The 18,075-nt window shown below is 42.9% G+C and overlaps 1 protein-coding gene across 1 annotated transcript in view; it reads left to right on the top strand.

The window, feature by feature from the left end:
* Nucleotides 1-18,075, top strand: part of DMRT1 (doublesex and mab-3 related transcription factor 1) — a 64,558-nt gene that overhangs the window by 10,387 nt on the left and 36,096 nt on the right. The window contains exon 3 of the mRNA XM_027709626.1: nucleotides 15,301-15,584. Coding sequence (XP_027565427.1) covers nucleotides 15,301-15,584 — 284 coding nt within the window. The remainder of the gene's footprint in view (nucleotides 1-15,300; nucleotides 15,585-18,075) is intronic.

The following is an 18,075-nucleotide window of genomic DNA, read 5'->3' on the forward strand; positions in this document are numbered from 1 at the left end:
GCAGCTTTGTCATCTCCTATATGATTCATTGCTTCCAACCGTTGTTTGACTGCATTAAATAAATCATAATGTTACAGGGTTCTGCATCCCTGATTAGATGTTTCCAGTTAATTCTCCAGTTATGGAGCCTGCAGCTTGCAAAGCTTACACTTTTCCTGCTGCTCCTTTCAAGCAGTGTTTGTTACTGCAACTTTGCATGCACATGTGTGTAGGTGCCTGAGTTTTAACTGAGCTAATGTCTGAAGTGCCGGACATGTTTATTCAGTGAGGCACAGACTCTGCCAAAAGTATTGATGAAACAGGTAGAACTAGTGGCAATTTTCAGAGTTGAGTCTCTGAATGAAGAATTTTTATTTTTCCTTTGAGGCTTACAATCCTGTCTGAAACTTCAGTGGAGGTGCAGAAACAAAGGTAAGTGTAAACAGACTTGGAAAAGCCTCAAAGAAGATTACTTTTCTTCTTCTGTGCAAGTGGTTCTTGGAGGCTTGTCCAGGGCTGTTTTCACCAGAGGCAGGGGCTGGGGAGAGCTTTCTGGATCATGTCAGGGAAGCAAGGGTGCCAGAGATCAATCATGACCTACCCAGATTCACTTAATATGGGAGAGAAAGGCTGATCAGCCCTGAGATGGAGAATGGAGGTGAAGACCACAGGAAGCTCAGCAGGTGTTTCTGTCCTTCTTTGACATTTCAGAAGATATTTTTTCCCCAAAAGAATTTGGAATATAATTTGGGTTGGTTGGTTGGTTTTTTGTTGTGGGTTTTGGTTTTTTGTGGGTTTTTTTTGTTGTTTTTTGTTTGTTTGTTTGTTTGTTTGTTTGTTTTTGTTTGGGTTTTTTTGTTTGTTAAAATACTTCACTATAGGGCTTTATGTGTTTCCAGCATCTTGCTGTCCAATTTTCTCATGCCACATGAGGTTTCCTGGTTAGAACAAGATCCCTGCTGAGCAACAAATGCTGTGTGCTGCACAGACTTTACTGTGTTCACTGTCCTAGCACCAGGTTCTCTTCCCACCTAAGGGTGGTCAGCACATCCTGTTGTTCTTTGTGCCTTGGAAGCTCTTCCTCCCTCACACAGATATTTGCATATGAGCATTCAGGTTTAGAGAGTTATCTGTGCCAGCTTGTGCTTTCCATTTGTCATTATGAACACTGAGATAAGGAATGGAGCAGGAACAGAAGATGTATTAGGAATTTCTAAGAATTTACTATCCATGGGCACATTACTACACTATCTGCAGCTAACCTCTTGTTCCTTTCTGTGTCCTTGAAACAGTTATTATGACTTATCTGAATGTGTGGGGCTCTTTGTTTTAAGAAAAAATATAAGTGAGGAGTGAAGGAGTACTGCACGCTTCCCTCACTGAGCACTGATTTGGTTTCTTGCTTCTCCTTTTTTTCACATGCTTTCTTACACCTTGATGACTGCTCTCATTTGCTTAATTTATCAGCTAACTTCTTAATTCAGCCTGTTTGCCCATTTTCAGTGGATTTGTCACTGTGGGACTAAAATACAGTTTCTTTTGTAAGACTGTTTTTTCATATGCTTCTTCTAATTCCTCTTTCTTTTTTTTTTAACTTTGCTAAACTTTGTTCTGAGTTTGACTACGTGCTACTCTTAAGCAGGGTTGTGAATAGCTCCTCTCCTTAGGTAACAAACATCATTCATGCACATCTGTCCTATGTTTACTTGAAGAGCTTGTGGAGAGTCAGTTAAATACTGAGCTTTACTTCCTTTGCAGTGAGATTGCATAGCTGATTATTTTATAATTTATATTTTTTTAATTTCTGTCTCCAGTCTTTATTGATGCTATTTTATTGCTCATAGAATAAGCCATCATTTGCTGATCTGGATGTCTATAATAATGGACACAACTGAACCTCAGCAGGTGGAAGCCAGTGTAGTTCCAATCACTGTGCATTTCTCTCAGTTGTGTGTGAACAAAATTCATTACTGATCAATTTGCATTTGCACTGAAATAGGTTTTGTTGACTGGAAATGTTGTTGCATCCATGCAACACTGGCAATCATGTACAAAAGCTGTGCACATCCACGTGATTTTTGCTCGCTTGCTGAGGCCTAGTGGGTGTCTGCCATGGTTGTTTACCACTCCTGATATTAGTTTTTGCATCACATATTAGGTAGAGTGAAAAAGCCCTCCTGTTATTTCTAGTTGGTCTTTTTTTAGAAATCTTCTGGGTTTCTTGCATCATACAGCTTATAACCAAGCATGGACTCCAGCTAATTCCAGCCATCGTCCTACTCCCTTTATTATTTTTAGTGTGAGCCATAATGATTTTATCCTAGTCATATTTCCTCCAAGGTCTCCTATCTCAGACACTTGTAAAGCCTTCCCTCCCTTCTAATGTTCCCTTTGATCTCTTGTTAATGACTTAAATCCCTTTACATTTAACCCACACTGAGTTTCTTTCTCCTCCTCACAATTTGCTTCTTTGCACCTGCAGGTGTCTGGGCTGTTTCTGTCACTGTCTAGAAATCTGGTTTTCTTTCCTAATTTCCTTTCACTTGTATTTTCTTTTTAAATTCTTTAATATCTGTTTTCTTAAACTTGTGTTGATTTTTGCTTTTGTTCCTGTTACTCGCTTTAGTAGCATGCTGGATGTCTGAACATGTGGAGTTAAATATTTGTAAATTTCTTTCTCAAATCGGGTATCTCAAGGTGAATAATAACATGTATACATATACATGCAAACGCAGTAGTCATGCTCCCAGCTTTTATACTGAAGATTGAAAATGGCCCTTGTTTCTCATGCGCCTGATTTTCTAAACCACTTATGTTGTTGGTCCTGATCCTGTTACCTGTCATGCATGCTAATAACTTCAGATATGTAAATAATCCTGCTGTCTCAGTTCAGTGTGGACAAGCATATGCTGGAGTATTAAAATAGTGCCTAACATCTTCACAGAGTCAAAGCTTTTGAACGTATTTTCTTTACCAAAGCCATTCTTTTTTTTTTTTGCCAATTAAGATTTGAATACAATCAATCACTATAGCTGTGTTATAACAACCAAAAGTGCAAGTAAGGAAAGAACAACGTTACCCTCCAGCTCACATAAAAAAATCGACTGCTCTGCTGTAGTCAGTGATAGAAGATGTTGAAAGCTGAATTTGTTGCTGTAGGGGCTGGAGCCTAAATTAAGTGTGGAAATAAAAAATTATGTTTTGTAGGTTTTATTTCTTCTACCATATTAGGAGGATTGTTAAGTTGCCTGCTAAATATTTGCAGCAGATCATCTTTTTAAGTGTACACTGAATGTGAACAAAATGTGCCTTCTGCACTTCTTCTGGAATCAGTGGTGGTATTTCAGCTCCTCTTAACTGGATATGGACTGGGGTTCTGTGTAGAACTGAGAAACTTACTAGGCCAAGCTGCAGTTTTCTGGTTGAAATTGCTCCCTACTTGCTTTGTTTTCTCTCAAATCACATTTTCTTTTAAAAAATACTGGTTTGTATGAATATTAAAATTAACTAAAAATCTTAAAATTGTGAGGGATTTGAATTGTATTAGGAACACACAGACACAGTTAACAGTCATTTCAGCCATTATGTGGTAATAACTCTACATGTGGAAGATAGGAAGAAATGCTCAATGATTTTTTTTCTGATCCTTGCTTTGAAAAAAGGCAGATAGTGCTGCTGTATATGGAGATGGTGACATTCTGCTTTCATTTCCAACAGTAACTGAAATCAGCAGGATTGGATAACTTGCATGCAGTCCTAAAAAGAAGAAAAAAACAACCTTGGCTTAAGATTTGTGGCTTCTCTCTCACTGGTGATATCCAAGAACTGTCTGGATGCAATCTTGTGCCATGTGCTCTAGGATGACCCTGCTTGAGCAGGGAGGGTGGACCAGATGATCCCACTGTGGTCCCTTCCAACCTTACCCATTCTGTGATTTCCAGTAAGCTTTTAACACTGGGGAAATTCCTAAGTCTGGAAGAAAGCTGATGTCATGCCAGTGTTTAAGAAAAATGAGTGCCGTGGGATGGGTGGTTACAAATCCATTGGCCTGACATCAGTTTTTTGTGAAAACAGTGGAACAATCCACAGCAAACTGAAATATGCAAGAGGGGGAGAAATGCAGCTGTTAGAGGATGTTCACACAACATGATTAAACAGAAGTTTATGGGTAAAGATTCTATCATGTTAGTAATCTTTTATTGTTACAGAATTGTTTGGCAAAGTGACATATTGATGCAAGCAAATTCTGGAAGGCTTTTGATTTTTGTATCCCCTGACATCTTGACTAGGAAACTGAACTGGCAGAAAATCAGTATCATATGTGTTACATGGTTTTAAGGAGAATGATCCTGTCAGTTTGAAAATATAGGTCTGAGTGGGGAATCTTAACACAAGGGTATTTCTGGAGGCGTCTCACAGGGACTTGCTCTTTGCTGTAAGCTGTGTGGTATCTTGGAAGCAAATCTGGCATCACCGCAGGTTGTCTTGGTAGGTGATGGAAAGGTACATATACTGGAAAGCACTGCAGAAGACAGAAGTGCACTGCAGGAAGATTGGTTAGATGATCAGTCACATGCAAGCAGAAGCCCTTTTAACCCGTACCAGAAGTGAAAAATGGAGAAATCCGTCCCCAGGAAACATTGTCACTGCAGAGCTAGTGGCTCTGGTGGGTACTGTGCTGAATGTTAGTTGTTCCTGGTGGAAAAGGATGACCAACAACTAGCACAGCTCTTCTTGGCAGAAGAAGATTGGTGGTGATTGGGAAGCTAGTGAGATGCTTGTGGAACTAGTGCTAATGGGACTCCTTTCCTGAGGACGTTGTACATACTGGAAAGTGGGATAAAAAGGAACACTGGAAGGGAAATCATCAGTGGTTATTAAGCAGACCACAGGAGACTCAGGAGCATAACTGAGCCAAAACCAGTGGAAGGCTAGGAGAGGGGTCAGGGGAACTGTCACATCTGTTCCACTGTTCATACTGTTCCCTGTGTTTCTCTTTATAGCTAGTGGTGGGCATGTAGCGATGGTCTGGACCTGCAACACCTGGACTTGAACTTGGAAGGGTTCACACAGGAGATTTAGGAATGATTAAAAGACCAGAAAACATATCCTGGAGTGAAAGAAGCTCTTTATTTTGCACTTTAGTGATCTCCTTATCTAAGATTTAATCTTCAGTATGATTGGAATTGCTTATGCCTTTTCCAGACTATATCAGCTCAAGCTGAAGTTTTCTGTGTCATTTCATGGTCTTGGTGTTGTGAACAGCAGTGGCATGGGGATGCAGAATCCCATGAGTGTGTTTTGGGTGAATTCACCACAGGACACAAGCAAGACAATAGGAAATAGCCTTAATTCTGGAGTCTCCCAAATTTTCTTGAAATGTTGCATAACACTTATTTCTAGAGTGCCTCTTTCTGGCAAATGTTGCTCTTGGTAAGATCTGTTATCCCACTCCAGAACTGATTTAGCCCTTCAGAAGTGGAACTGGAAAAACTTTGCTCAAAGATCACTCAAGTTACTCCTAAAGAGTGAAAAAAATAATACTTATTCCTTCAAGGTGAAAATTAGTATTGTGTTGGCAGTCAGGTATTCCTTGAGAAGCGCAGATGTTGACGTCTTGGTGGATAAAGCCGTCTCCTGACCCCAGGACACATGCCCTGCACCTGCAGACATCGCTGCCATTATGCTTCTCACCAGTAATGCTGGCTGAAATCACAGTCTGTCTGCCTCGTCTAGCAAGCGTTTTTTTGGGACACCCAGGCAGCCCTAGTTGTCAGGGACCTGTTAGATCTGCAGTGACTGGTTATTTTGTCTTGGGTGTGGTGGGAGAAGGTGAAAAGCATGATAGGAGTTGGCAGGTGATAACACCTAACACATGATAAAGCGGTGGGGTAGATTGAAAGGAATTGGTAGATTCTAAGGAAGAGGCCAGGAGACTGCAAGAGGCTCAGAATTGGTAGATCACATGCTTTTTGTTTGTTTGTTTTGTGGTTACTTTCTTTACTTTGGTTTGGGTGGGGTTTTTTGTTTTTTATGTAGTTTTTGTTTTGTTTTTCTAATGTCTCTTTCTGCTTTGAGAAGAAAGGTGTACATCTGCTGAAAATCTGTGTTCCCTGTTTAAGGGTTGGAGAGGTACTCTGGTGGCAATAAACTGTTTCGGCTACGCTTTTATACTCTTAACCTGGAGACATAGCTGCTTTTTATCCCATGTCTGATATAGCTGATAACCTGATATTTTACCTCTCTCTAATAGATGTTAATCAGAACACAGCTGGGTATCCAGTGCTGTTTGGGAAGGCATTCCAAACAAGAAGGAAAAAGAACCACTGAATTTGGCATTTGAGCTCAAGATGGGGCCATAACATTGGCAATTGGGGGAGGGAGGAAAAGACATAGTTTTCTCAAAAGCTTTTTGGTCAAAACAATTGGGAGTGTTGCAGATGTGGCTTTCTGTAGGTGAATGAGAGTAGGACAACCCTGTACATCTCAGAAACTAGGTTTCAGGACATGTACAAGCTTGAACTCCCCTCCTGCTCTGTAGGCCCTGCTTTTCGCCTGCGTTTACTGCCTTATTGTGGTTGCTGAGTGCTCTCCACCTCCCTGCTGCCTGAGAGGCAGCACAGAGTGATGGGCCAGAGTGCTGCAAACTGTGGAGAAATACAGGGAAGGGTTTTATCTTCACAGCAGTGTCTCAGGTAGCCATCTCTTAGGATCTGAATTCAGGGTTGCTTTCAGGAGTCCAGGGTCTCTGTGTTTTCAGTCTTTTAGGTAGAAGTGCTTTCAGTGCTTTTAAGAAGGCAGCTTTCACTGGCAGATCTGAAAAGCATGATTCTGCATACCTTGTGTTACACCAATTCTCATACTTTAGTTCAGAGTAAATACCTGATTCTTGACATTTCCTTTTATTTGTCATGATGGCAGAAAAGTATCTCAGATTTTCTGATTCTTGGGAAGTTTATTAACCACACAGTTCAAAAGCACCAAATTATTTTTTTTACTGTAATTTGTTAAGTTGTGATTTCTTAAGTATCTCTTTGCAGATAGTGATGTGAGCTGAGAGTTTTGTGTATATTTTCACCTAAAAGAGAGATTTTAAGATACGACACCCCCTGGAGTGTATTGATAAATGGAGGACTAAGGGGAAGACAAAAGTCAGGATACAGGGCATTAGCTATCCTGTTTTCTTGTCGTTCTCTGAAGCCTCTGATTTCAGTGCCCGTAGGAAGAAGAGGGAATAGAAATATGAAATGGACTTGTAGTGCAATGGAGCTGTTAGCTAAAACAGTACTGAGATGCAGGTCAGTGTCTGGTCCTTTGCTGGGAGCTTTTAGAGCAGTGGAGAGACAAAAACCTGGTGCTTTGCATACTCACATCAGTATCCTTAAAGGACAAACCCTGTGAATGGCATCTTGGACCAAATTTGTTTCTTAGGAACCTATACTGCATTGACAGAAGCTGTAAATGGGGGGTGGGGTGGTTTGTGCTCTGCTTGCTGAAAAAGCAGTAAGTGGGCTTCTGTGTGAAAGACTGGGGATCGGCAGAGTTACAAAGGTGTGAAAAGAAGCCAAAATAGTTCAGTCAGACTCTATGGAGGGAGAGGAGAAAGAGAAAAGGTGGCATTGGAGAGGAGAGCCTCTGGGATCTTCTCCAGAGCTTGATGCTCAGGCTTAGCTGCTTATTTGCTGTCATGTTCCTCAACTCTTAAGAGTCCTCAGCCTTTTCCCATTCCCTTTTTCTCTTATTGAAGAGATTTCCTTTCCTCCTTTGATTTTAGCTAAAGCAGGGAGATGGAATAGGGAAGATGTTCATGTGTACTGTTCTGTATGGGATCACTCTGCAAGGTACAGATAATAAATTACACACTAGATGCTTAGACAATTTACTGTCAGCTTTTGTATATGCTGTGACAAGTGCTCAAAAGGTCAAAAAAGCTTACTTAACAAATTTGATAAGATAATGCAGTGAGCTGTAACAGCATAAAATCCTGGGGGCCATAGACCAGAATAGAAGAAATAATTATGCATGGTAATGGGTAATTACAGATAATGACCTTTTTTGGGGGTGGCAGAGAATACACAACCCCACAGCCTTGCCTGAAATGAACATTGTCTAGCACATTAACTTTATAGCAAGCTAAAAGTTCAGTGCTGGAACCAAAGATAATCCTCAACTTCTGATGGGAAGAGAACAGAAGTATTCCTCTCAAAGGCAGATCAAGTGTGCCGGTTTTGTTCCTTGGGAGGCAGTGTGTCTCAGCAGAAAGTAAGTAATGGTGCCAGCTTTTTCTGACATCTGAAATAGCTCTGTCATGATTGTCTGGTGGGAGAAACACATTGTACTAGAGTTTCTGATTATGGTGTTAGGGAGTGATTTCATACCGGCCTTGTTCAAGGCTACTGTCCGACCTCACAGCCAGCTATGAATTGAACTAAACTAATGCATTGCAAGACTTAATACTGCTAAACCAGATAATAGGAGTGCATCAGTGCTTTATGAGCAAGGAGAAATTCTCAGGTATGGATCCAAGATTCTTTTGGGGTATGAAGACAAGTGTTTCCTGAGTGAATAATTAGTTTTTGGTGTTTTAGTGGAATAGCTTGCAGGAATATATTAGAACTGCACTGATGAAAACAGTCACTCTGAACTGAAAACTACAGGAAATGTAAACTTACCAGTAGCTGAACTCTGCTCACTGGGCAATGGATGTGCCTACTTGCTCCTTGAGTAAATGTGTTACTTAAGTAGTCACAGTTCTGCATTTTCAGCAGCAGGTCTATGTACACGAGGTATCTCTGTAGGCATAGAAGAAATAAAAACTGTTAACCGTAGGTTTAATGAATGGGGGGGCAGTGAAATTATCTTCATTGCCACAAAGCATATACAAATCCCTTTTCTGAAATGCACAAGCAGATGAAGAATAATCAGGTGTAACAGCCACACGACTGAATTGAACCATGCCAGTGCCTGCTCCCAGGCATTGAAATGTGACTGTGCTATCCTGATTTATAAAACAGTTCCCGGTGTGCATCTGTCCTGAGCTGACTAATAATCTCCCCGGATTCCTGTGTAGTACAGTAACCATTCCCAGTTGGCACTTTGGTGCTACCACCTTGTTTTATCATGCTGAGAAAGTTTAATCATAGGGACCCTGTGTCATTTGACCCCAGTATCAGAGACTTACCCAGACACCCTTAAATTACTGGGTTTGGTGTATAAGAAGATGTAAAACTGGCTCTTAACAGTACCAGTAGGAATAGAAAGTGCTCTGTGCTCAGCCTTCAGACTTCAATGTTGGTATGTCTCAATACTCATCTTTTAAAACACAATTGCATCTGTGAGAAAGAGGTGATGATAGAAATTCTTGTGAATTCCCTGGAATTTCTCCTTTCTCCTCCCAAATGATCTATACACTGGTTTCTGCGTTGACTTTGCCATGCATATCTGCAATTCGTGTAAATTGCCATAGCTTTATTGAAGTAAATGGTCTGAGACTGGTTTACATTAGCTGAGGACTGGACCACTGTTTTTCACTGTGCTCTGCTAAGTGAAGGCAGAAGCCTATCATGGGTTACTGAATGTAAAAGACCTGTATGTGTAACTGACCCCTAGTATTCACCTTCTTTAAAAGAAAATACCAGCCACCCTGAAATGAATTACTGGTTAACTACTATTAATATGCCATAGAGCTGGAGAGTCATCTACAACACTGCAAGATCAATAACAGTATTTATTGTTCATTATATTGATCTTCTATGAAAGAGTGGGCTATATTTCACACTGTGTATATAGTGCAAAAAAAGTAGCATCGGTTCTCTACAGGAATTAGTAAAGACATAGAGAAGAGCTTAGAGATTCAAGGACACAACTGCCTGAAGGGGTACTGTTGTCTCACTGCAAGAATGTTGCTTACAGATGGAGAGCCTCTGATGGCCCTACACTGTAGATTTGGTGTTCCAAAAACTGAGCAATAATTTTAACGACTTTTTTTGATTCTGATTTCTGTACCTTCTTGTATGGGCTCAGTTCCATATTTTTACCTATTTGCAACTTGCACAATACTCAGATTTGTGTGTAGTAGCAGAGGAAAGGCCCAGGAGCCCTTCCCAGTTTTTCCATGTAGAGGGTGAAGGCAACCAAGGCATGAGCCCAGTACCTGTAACAGCCCTCATGTTTTAAAGGGCAGGTGGAGGGGCAGAATGAGAGCCTGACAGTGCAGCAGGGATTGTCTTCCTGAGAGCTTAATTCCTCCCAAAAGTTACTCCCTTTGGAGCAATGAACCTCAGGGCTGCCCCTCACGTGCAGGTGTTGTAGTGCAGCAAGATGTATGGCAGGGAGGACCCTCTCCTTGGCAGCAGAACAATTCAGCTGTGTTGAATTACATTTTGAAGAAAAAAAACCAACCAGCTAAAAGCTGCTTTCTTAACCTTGGTATTCTCACCTGGCTGGCAGAAAACACAGCCACAGGCTGACAGCATGCCTTGAAGAGGACACTTTGCTCATTGAGCTGCTGGAATTGAGGCTGTAGGAAGGTTCAGCCTGTAGGTAGGAGTCTAGCATTACAGGTACAGGCCAAGGACCAACCAGAGAAACCCCAGCTAGTTAAAGTTTAGTTACAGCCATTGGTTCCTATAGATCTGTCCTCTTCTGCAAACAGTGGTTGTAACTGAAGATGCTGCAGCCCAGAACCAGTTTGCTGGAGAAGAACTGGCATGGACAGGGAAAAAAATCCCCATGGCATACCATAAACCTGAAATCTTCTCTAGGCACATCTCTCAGTGCTTTGTTTTCTCCCTAGGACAGTTTAGCAGGATTCTCTGGCCTTTAGTTCTGGTCCCTTTGGCACTAACCACTGCTTTGAAGGTACCACATGTAGGTACTGGCTGATCTGACCTGCTTTTCTTTTTAACTCTCATTACTCAAAAAAAGTCAAGGGCTTTCCCCGTTAATAGCAAAACTCTTTCCCCTTAATGTCTATACAGTTATGTATGTTCTATATGTGTTGTATATGTATGATCTATACATTAGTAGTGGGAGATGACTGGTAGTAGGAAGAGAATCTGCCAGGCTGGATGAGGTAAGGGCACAGAGCTGGAATGCAGGCCTGCCCTTGAGCTGTTGCGTTCCAGAGTTGCTTAAGATCTGCAAGACCTTGGGTCTCCAGAGGCATCCTTCTCTTTGTCTGGATGCTTAAAGTCTGTAAAGAGTTTAGGGTAACCCTTGAGGTGGTTTGACCTTGGCTGACCTGACTTCTGCTCAGGTGAAGATGGCACAAAGTCATGTCTTTCGTGAAGTGTCTCCCTTTCATGAAGTGTCTCCTTTCTCCCAGGTGAAGCACCGAATCTGCTCCAGATGCTACTGGAGAAGAAAAAGTGGATACTGGTCCCAAAGCATGACATCAAAGAAAATCTAACCTCCTAAATTTGGGAGGAAAGTGTAAGCTGAAATACTTTGCAGTTTTCTCCTGCCCTTTGTCAGATCTTGCCAGTCCTTCCATCTTCAGAAACATGATGCGTCTTGGGATTTAGGGAAATGGCTCTCTTTCCCGAGCTGTCACGGGAGCCCCAGTTCGTTGTGAAGTTAGATGTCTCTGTCCCTTCATTTGAACTTTCCCATGGCTCCTATTTTTATTACTAATCTCGTGGGGCACATCCCTGTGGTGTGGCCCTGCAGCTCAGAGATGTTACAAGGACCATGGATTCCATAATTCTGTGTTTATAAGAGAAAAATGCCCCAGACTGCTGATGCTTGTGGATTTATGTGTATGACTGCATAGGTGGCTGAATGAGCCAGCTCTACAGACTGACTCTGTAGAAAACAGCTGATTGTAGTGTAAAGATTATTGGAGAGTGGAGGAACAGCAGAAGGAAAGTAGAAGATCCTTCTGGTGGGTTTGTAACAGCCCTGAGCACTGACCCACTGGTGGCTGTTGTGCAGCTACATACGGGAAAAATGGGTCAACCCTTCTGCACCTCTACTGCCAAATGATGGTAGCCCAAACCACAGATAGAAGGGAGAGAGAGAAAAGGAGGCGCAAAAAGCATTTTATTTTGAATCCTTAATGCAGCAGAAAACTGCCATTGCTGCTTTTCAGCAAGGAACTGTAGCACTATCAGCCACTAGAACGTCAAAGGGGCATCAGGAATGCTTGTATGATTTGGTGGATAGTTACGGACAGATCTCCTGTCTAGCCTAGCCCATCTTGTCCCAGATTAGGAAGTGTAGTGCCTCTGACCTTTCCAAAAGTTGCAGCAAAACTGACTACTTTCTCACCTTCTTCCTTTTAACTGCTGACACCTAGGGTGGCTCACCTTTCCTGTGTATCACAGAAACATTTAGGTTGGAAAAGACCTCTAAGATCATCAAGTCCAACCCTTGACCAATCACCACATTGTCAATTCAGCCATAGCACTGAGTGCCACACCGAGGATGGTGACTCCACTGCCTCTGTGGGCAGCCTATTCCAATGCTTAACAACCCTTTCCCTAACCTGAACCTCCCCTGGAACGCCTTGAGGCCATTTCCTTTTGTCCTGTCACTAATTGCCTGGGAGAAGAGGCCAACCCCCACCTTGCTACAACCTCCTTTCAGAGAGGTTGCAGAGACTAATAAGGTCATCCATGAGCCCCCTTTTGTCCAGGCTAAACAACTCCATCTCCCTCAACTACCCCTTACAGAACTTACTTTCTAGAGCCTTCACCAGCTCCATTGTCCTTCTCTGGACATGCTTCAGCACCTCAGTGTTTTTCTTGGAGTGAGTGGCCCAGAACTGGACACAGTACTGAAGGTACAGCCTCACCAGTGCTGCGTACGGGGGCACAGTCACTTCCCTGGTCCTGCTCCCCACACTATTCCTGATACAGGCATTGGCCTCCTTGGCCATCTGGGCACATTGCTGGATCATGTTCAGCCGCTGTTTAACCAGCACCCTCAGGTCCTTTTCCACCAGGCAGCTTTCCAGCCACTCTGCCCCCAGCCTGTAGCGCTGCCTGGGGTTGTTGTGACCCAAGTGCAGGACCTGCCATTTGGCCTTGTTGAACCTCACACCACTGGCCTTGGCCCATTGATCCAGCCCATCCAGATCCCTCTGCAGAGCGCAAATCAACACTCCCACCTGACTTAATGTTGTCCATGAACTTACTGAGGGTAACCTTGATCCAATCATCCAGATCATGTAGGTGTAAGGAGGCCACATCTTCCTGGTCCTGGTATTGTTAATGGAAAGTATTAGCACTTCTAATGATGCACCGCAAATGGAAAGGCACTGCAGAGGTTTTAGACGAAGTTGCATATTTGTGCAGCATAGCATAGCCCTGTCAGGAGTTCTGCAGACGGCTGCCTTGCGTGTCTCTGTTACATGTGAAATCTGTATCCCAGCAGGGAATGTGTTGGAGGATTTTGCTTTTGGCTTCCATTCTACGGTGTGAAACACAGAACAAATGGAATGTAGCTTTATTCAAGAGCTAAGTTTGAGGAAGGGAGTCAGGCTTGTGCTGTGATTTATCAGAATTGTTGACTTTTCAGTGCCAGTGGTCTAAGTTCTGGTTTTATCAAAGACGTGGACAAAAGGACTTGAAAAGCCCTGCCCAGAAGCAGAATAATGGCAATAAAAACCCCATAAAAATATGAAAGTGTAAAAAATGTACATGGTCTTTTGTGGCATTGCAGACAGCTCTTGTTCTGTGCACAAATTTGAGAAGTACTCCAAATAAACAAGGTCAGCTGGCGTGGTTCTGAGAAGCAGAAAAATCAGATGCAGGAGGCATAAAACACTCTCTTTGCTAATAAATGTGTATAGTTCATTCATGTCAACAAAATGTCAGCAAGAACTGAATGGGGGCACTGTATAATTTAGTGACCTGGAAGGAGATGATCCGTGATCGCACAAAGCTTTCATTATAGCTGAAGAAGCAAAACAGAGTTGCATTGTAAATGGCAATAATTGGTAAAACTGATCATTGGATCTAGTATGCAGCTAATAAACAGTGCAGTAGAAGTTGTTACCATGACTGAGAGGCTGGTAAGTGCCACCATATTCATTTTAAGGTAAGTAACCAAAATGCAGATACACCAAGAGAAAGATGCAAAACAAAGTAGGCCTGCCTGAATTGTCTCCTAGGGCTGTTATTTCATTTCAATGTGCCTGTTGTCCATGCTGCTTGTCTCCATACTGATAGCCCTTGAGAGCTCATCACTATGCTTTAAGCCACGTCCTTTCCTCATCCACAGTACAGTTAGACAACATCATGGGAAGAGCAGAGGACCTTATAGAGGACTGGTGCAGGGCAGGGCTACAGGGATATAAACAAGAATCAGAGCTGCAGGCATGGTGGGATTTATGTGTTTAATTTTTTCCCTTGTCTAATATGTAAATGTATATTCACCACATGGTTACTCTTTCTAGGGTTGTGGCAGTTTTTTGCTGTCGGGCTCAGCCGTGTAGCTCATGTAACACATCTGAGAGAGCTTGGCTGCGGAACAGTACCAACAAGCACCTTCCTTTTTTATGCTTGCAAATATTGCAAGGCACTGATTGACAGTGGAGTGAGGAAATCATGGCTTAAAACATCCCCTGAGAAGCACTCCCAGCTTAGGGAATGACAGGAGAGGCAAACCATGCCTGTGGAGAGAGCACAGTCTGGAGGCACACTAGAGCGTGCAGCAAGTCACAAGCAGTACCCTTCTCCTCCTTCTCTTTTGCTAGTGGTGTGCTTTGTGGGTAAACAGGAGCTAAATTTGGGTACGGAGGCCGGGCAAGGATTGAGGGCCTCACTGCTCACAGGTAGCATATGGGTCTCTGAAATAACTTGGCTGATCATGCAGTGTTTTCCCTACTGCAGCTTCTCTTGGCTTTGTGGCTGTTTACCCTTCCTTGAGGCATGTTCAGAAAATGTCCTCTCAGCTTCAGGGCACTAACTGGAGAGGGATCATTCTGTTGCTAGAGCTTTCTATTTCCAGGGAGTTAAAAGGGACTTGGCACTTGTGTTACATGTTAAAAATAACAGGGGACTGTAAAGTTAGGTGATGTAAATCATTATCCCATCAACTGGTGCTGATTGAGGATTCAGAGCTTTGTCTTAACTTACAGTTGGTTTTGTCTGCTGTTTTGCAATCCGTGGTGCGTGTCTTGGGATTTGAGTGGTTGTCGGTCCACTTGAGTTTCCACCAAACATCCAGTCATGTTTTGCTTTCAGCCGCCTTCTCTTCCTGTTTACTGCTCTCTGTCCAGCCTTTAGGAGAAGCAGTAGCTCATCAGAAGGTGAAAGGTAATCGTCTTCATGGAGCCTCCCGTTTTCATAATGCTTGTTTTTTTTTCTTTTCCAGAGGGGCGGATGCTCATTCAGGACATCCCTTCCATCCCCAGCAGAGGGCACTTGGAGAGCACGTCTGAGTTGGTTGTGGACTCCACCTACTACAGCAGTTTTTACCAGCCATCCCTGTATCCTTGCTATAACAACCTGTACAACTACTCCCAGTACCAAATGGCAGTGGCCAATGAGCCTTCCTCAAGTGAGACAGGGGGTACGATTGTAGGGCCAGCCATGAAAAACAGCCTTCGAAGCCTCCCAGCAACGTACATGCCAAGCCAGTCAGGAAAACAGTGGCAGGTATGATGTTACAGAGATGTTACATGGAAGAGTGAGGGGGACAGTAAGCTGTTTCTTGGGCATGACTCTGACCTCGGCATTGCTGGTTTCATGTCAGTGCAAAACCAGAACCAGATTCTAGGGTGGGATTAGGACCCATTTTAGGAAAGTTAGGCTAAATGAGTAGTTACGACACAGCACAACAGAAGCAATGACATAGGTGGGCAGTGACAATGGTATAGGTAGATTGTCACAAGCACAAAGGGCGCTCATTTTATCTTTGGAGTTATGTCATAGTAGATTATGGACTGTCTTACAGGAAGAGAGTCCAACTGAATTGTCCAACATAACACCCTGGGAGCTGCAGGTGTCATTTCTGGGAGACTTTGCTCTTCAGAAACATGTTGTTTTCCATCTTTCACATCCAAGGCACCGAGGCAAAGCATGAGACCATGCTGTTGGTGCAGTGGGTTGATGGCTGTCAGTTGAATGTGGCAAGACATTACTAATTATGTGTTCTGGCAGTGACAGCTCCAGGGCTCGTGATTTTTACTTGGGTAGCTCAAGTTGCAGGCAGTGCCTGAGAGGTTTAGAGCTCTGTGTACTTAATTAAACTTCTTAAAGCTAATCAGGCCCTCTCACTCTAGGACTTGATAATTGTAGCCTCCAATTCAGTGCCTGTCAGAAACTGGAAAAAGGGGAAATTTGTCAGTGTGGAGGATTCTTGGCAAAGTTAGTGGAGCCATATCAACGACTCTGAGACTGTTTGGGTTTGGACTGCAGTGGTACTTTTTTGACTGAGATTAAATTGATGAGGCTATACCCTCTTGAGTCTGGGTATGCCTTGTCCCTTGTTTAAGGACAGGAGAGGGCAGACCTCTTCTGTAGAGCATCAAGAGAGGGCAGGCTGCTTCTGCAAAGGCTGTGTTGTGAAACCACTCAACAATGAAAGATGAAATGTCCACCAAAACCTCCTTTTGTAAAGGAACAGATGGGTCATCCCTTTTGCTGTCATAGAGTTTCTCTAGCAATTCTGGCACAGGGACCAACTCTGAAAGGGCATTTTAACTTCTGATACTGAGGAGCTGAAACTAACACCAGGGTGATTACGATTACTATAACATTTAGTACTATTCCATGTCCCCTTTTTTTTGCCACGAAGACAGCTCTATGGGATAAAGAGCTGTCTCTCTCTCTTCTGCTGGGGGAGCCCACATCAGGAGAGCTTTCTTTTCTCAGGGCGTTCATAGGCTTCACCACAGTCACCTTCAAATACATGTAGGTATACCTTTTCAGTTCATGGCATCCTCTCTAGCTGATGAATTTGTTCACCAGACCAGGGGGAGAGCAAGCTATAGGATTTTGTGCATGGTAATGAGGTGAGGTGCTACTGCTTTTTTAACTTTTTCTTTTTGGTTGATTGGGTTAACCTGGTATATCACAGAGTATTTCAGATAGAAGTCTACTTCTCAAGCTTCTGCAGTACCTAGCTTGCTGGTACTTGGAGACACCATCACACCACCAATGAAGGGCAGCAACATTTGCCTTATGAAAATAATGTTCTTGCTGGCTGCTAGTCCCACACTTCACCTAGCGCACGGTGTTAGAGGAAGAGCTACATGAGGGTATGCTAAATCATGTTAAACCTTGAAATGAGGACATGATGTCCTCATGTTTTTGTCATTTGTGTAAGAAGTCTTGGCTTAGAGAGTCCTTGTCTCACTTGTGAGTTGCCTGTTTCTTGTGGGACCTCTGGCACCTCTTAAAGAAATAAACAATAGAATGGGTCATTGCCATTAATTTTTCTCTTGGGGCCCTGCAGAATCTCTGATTGATTTCTGCTTAAGTGTCAGATTAGTGAGATACTGAAGAAGTAAGTAAGGAAAAAAGAGATAGTTGTTGTCAAAAAGGACTGTTTTCTTTCCACCAGCAGGCTCAAAGCTCTGGATGTCCATTACCTCCTTGTGGGATGTATGCCTTGATTCCATTCACCTCCATGTAAATTTGATCTACCTCATCTGAGATTTTAATTTCTCCAGATCAAGCCTTTTAGGATCCCTCAGTGCTGTTTTAGTGAGATGTCTGTGCAGAGAGACTAAAGATGGTGATTTCTGCCTGTGGAAGTGATGTCTCCTGAGCTTCTAAACAGCCTAAAACCACGACCCACCTCTCCTGTGCAGTGGGGCAGAGCGCAGTTCAAGGTCATTGTTGCATATGTTACAAGCTGTTTCTCAGACACTGGTCTGCAAGTAGGATTGTTATTGCTGGAATAGTTATGAATCTTAGGGTTTGCATACTCTTATGACAGCATAACGTTGCACAAACAATCATAAAAAGTTTTAGTGAGAGCTAGGCTAAAAAATGTTTGATGGCAGTGGGTGCAGTGATGCTGAGGTTGTAAAACACTGTGTGGCTCTGAAGATGGTTTGTTGTAAGGGGAACAAGCACTCAGCTGCTGCACGTGGTTCAACATCGATTTTGCGTGTGAGGGTTACAAGCAAGAGAAGATCAC

Source organism: Neopelma chrysocephalum, unplaced genomic scaffold, assembly GCF_003984885.1.
Source record: "Neopelma chrysocephalum unplaced genomic scaffold, ASM398488v2 Primary Assembly neopelma1_96814, whole genome shotgun sequence".
Lineage (NCBI taxonomy): Eukaryota > Metazoa > Chordata > Aves > Passeriformes > Pipridae > Neopelma > Neopelma chrysocephalum.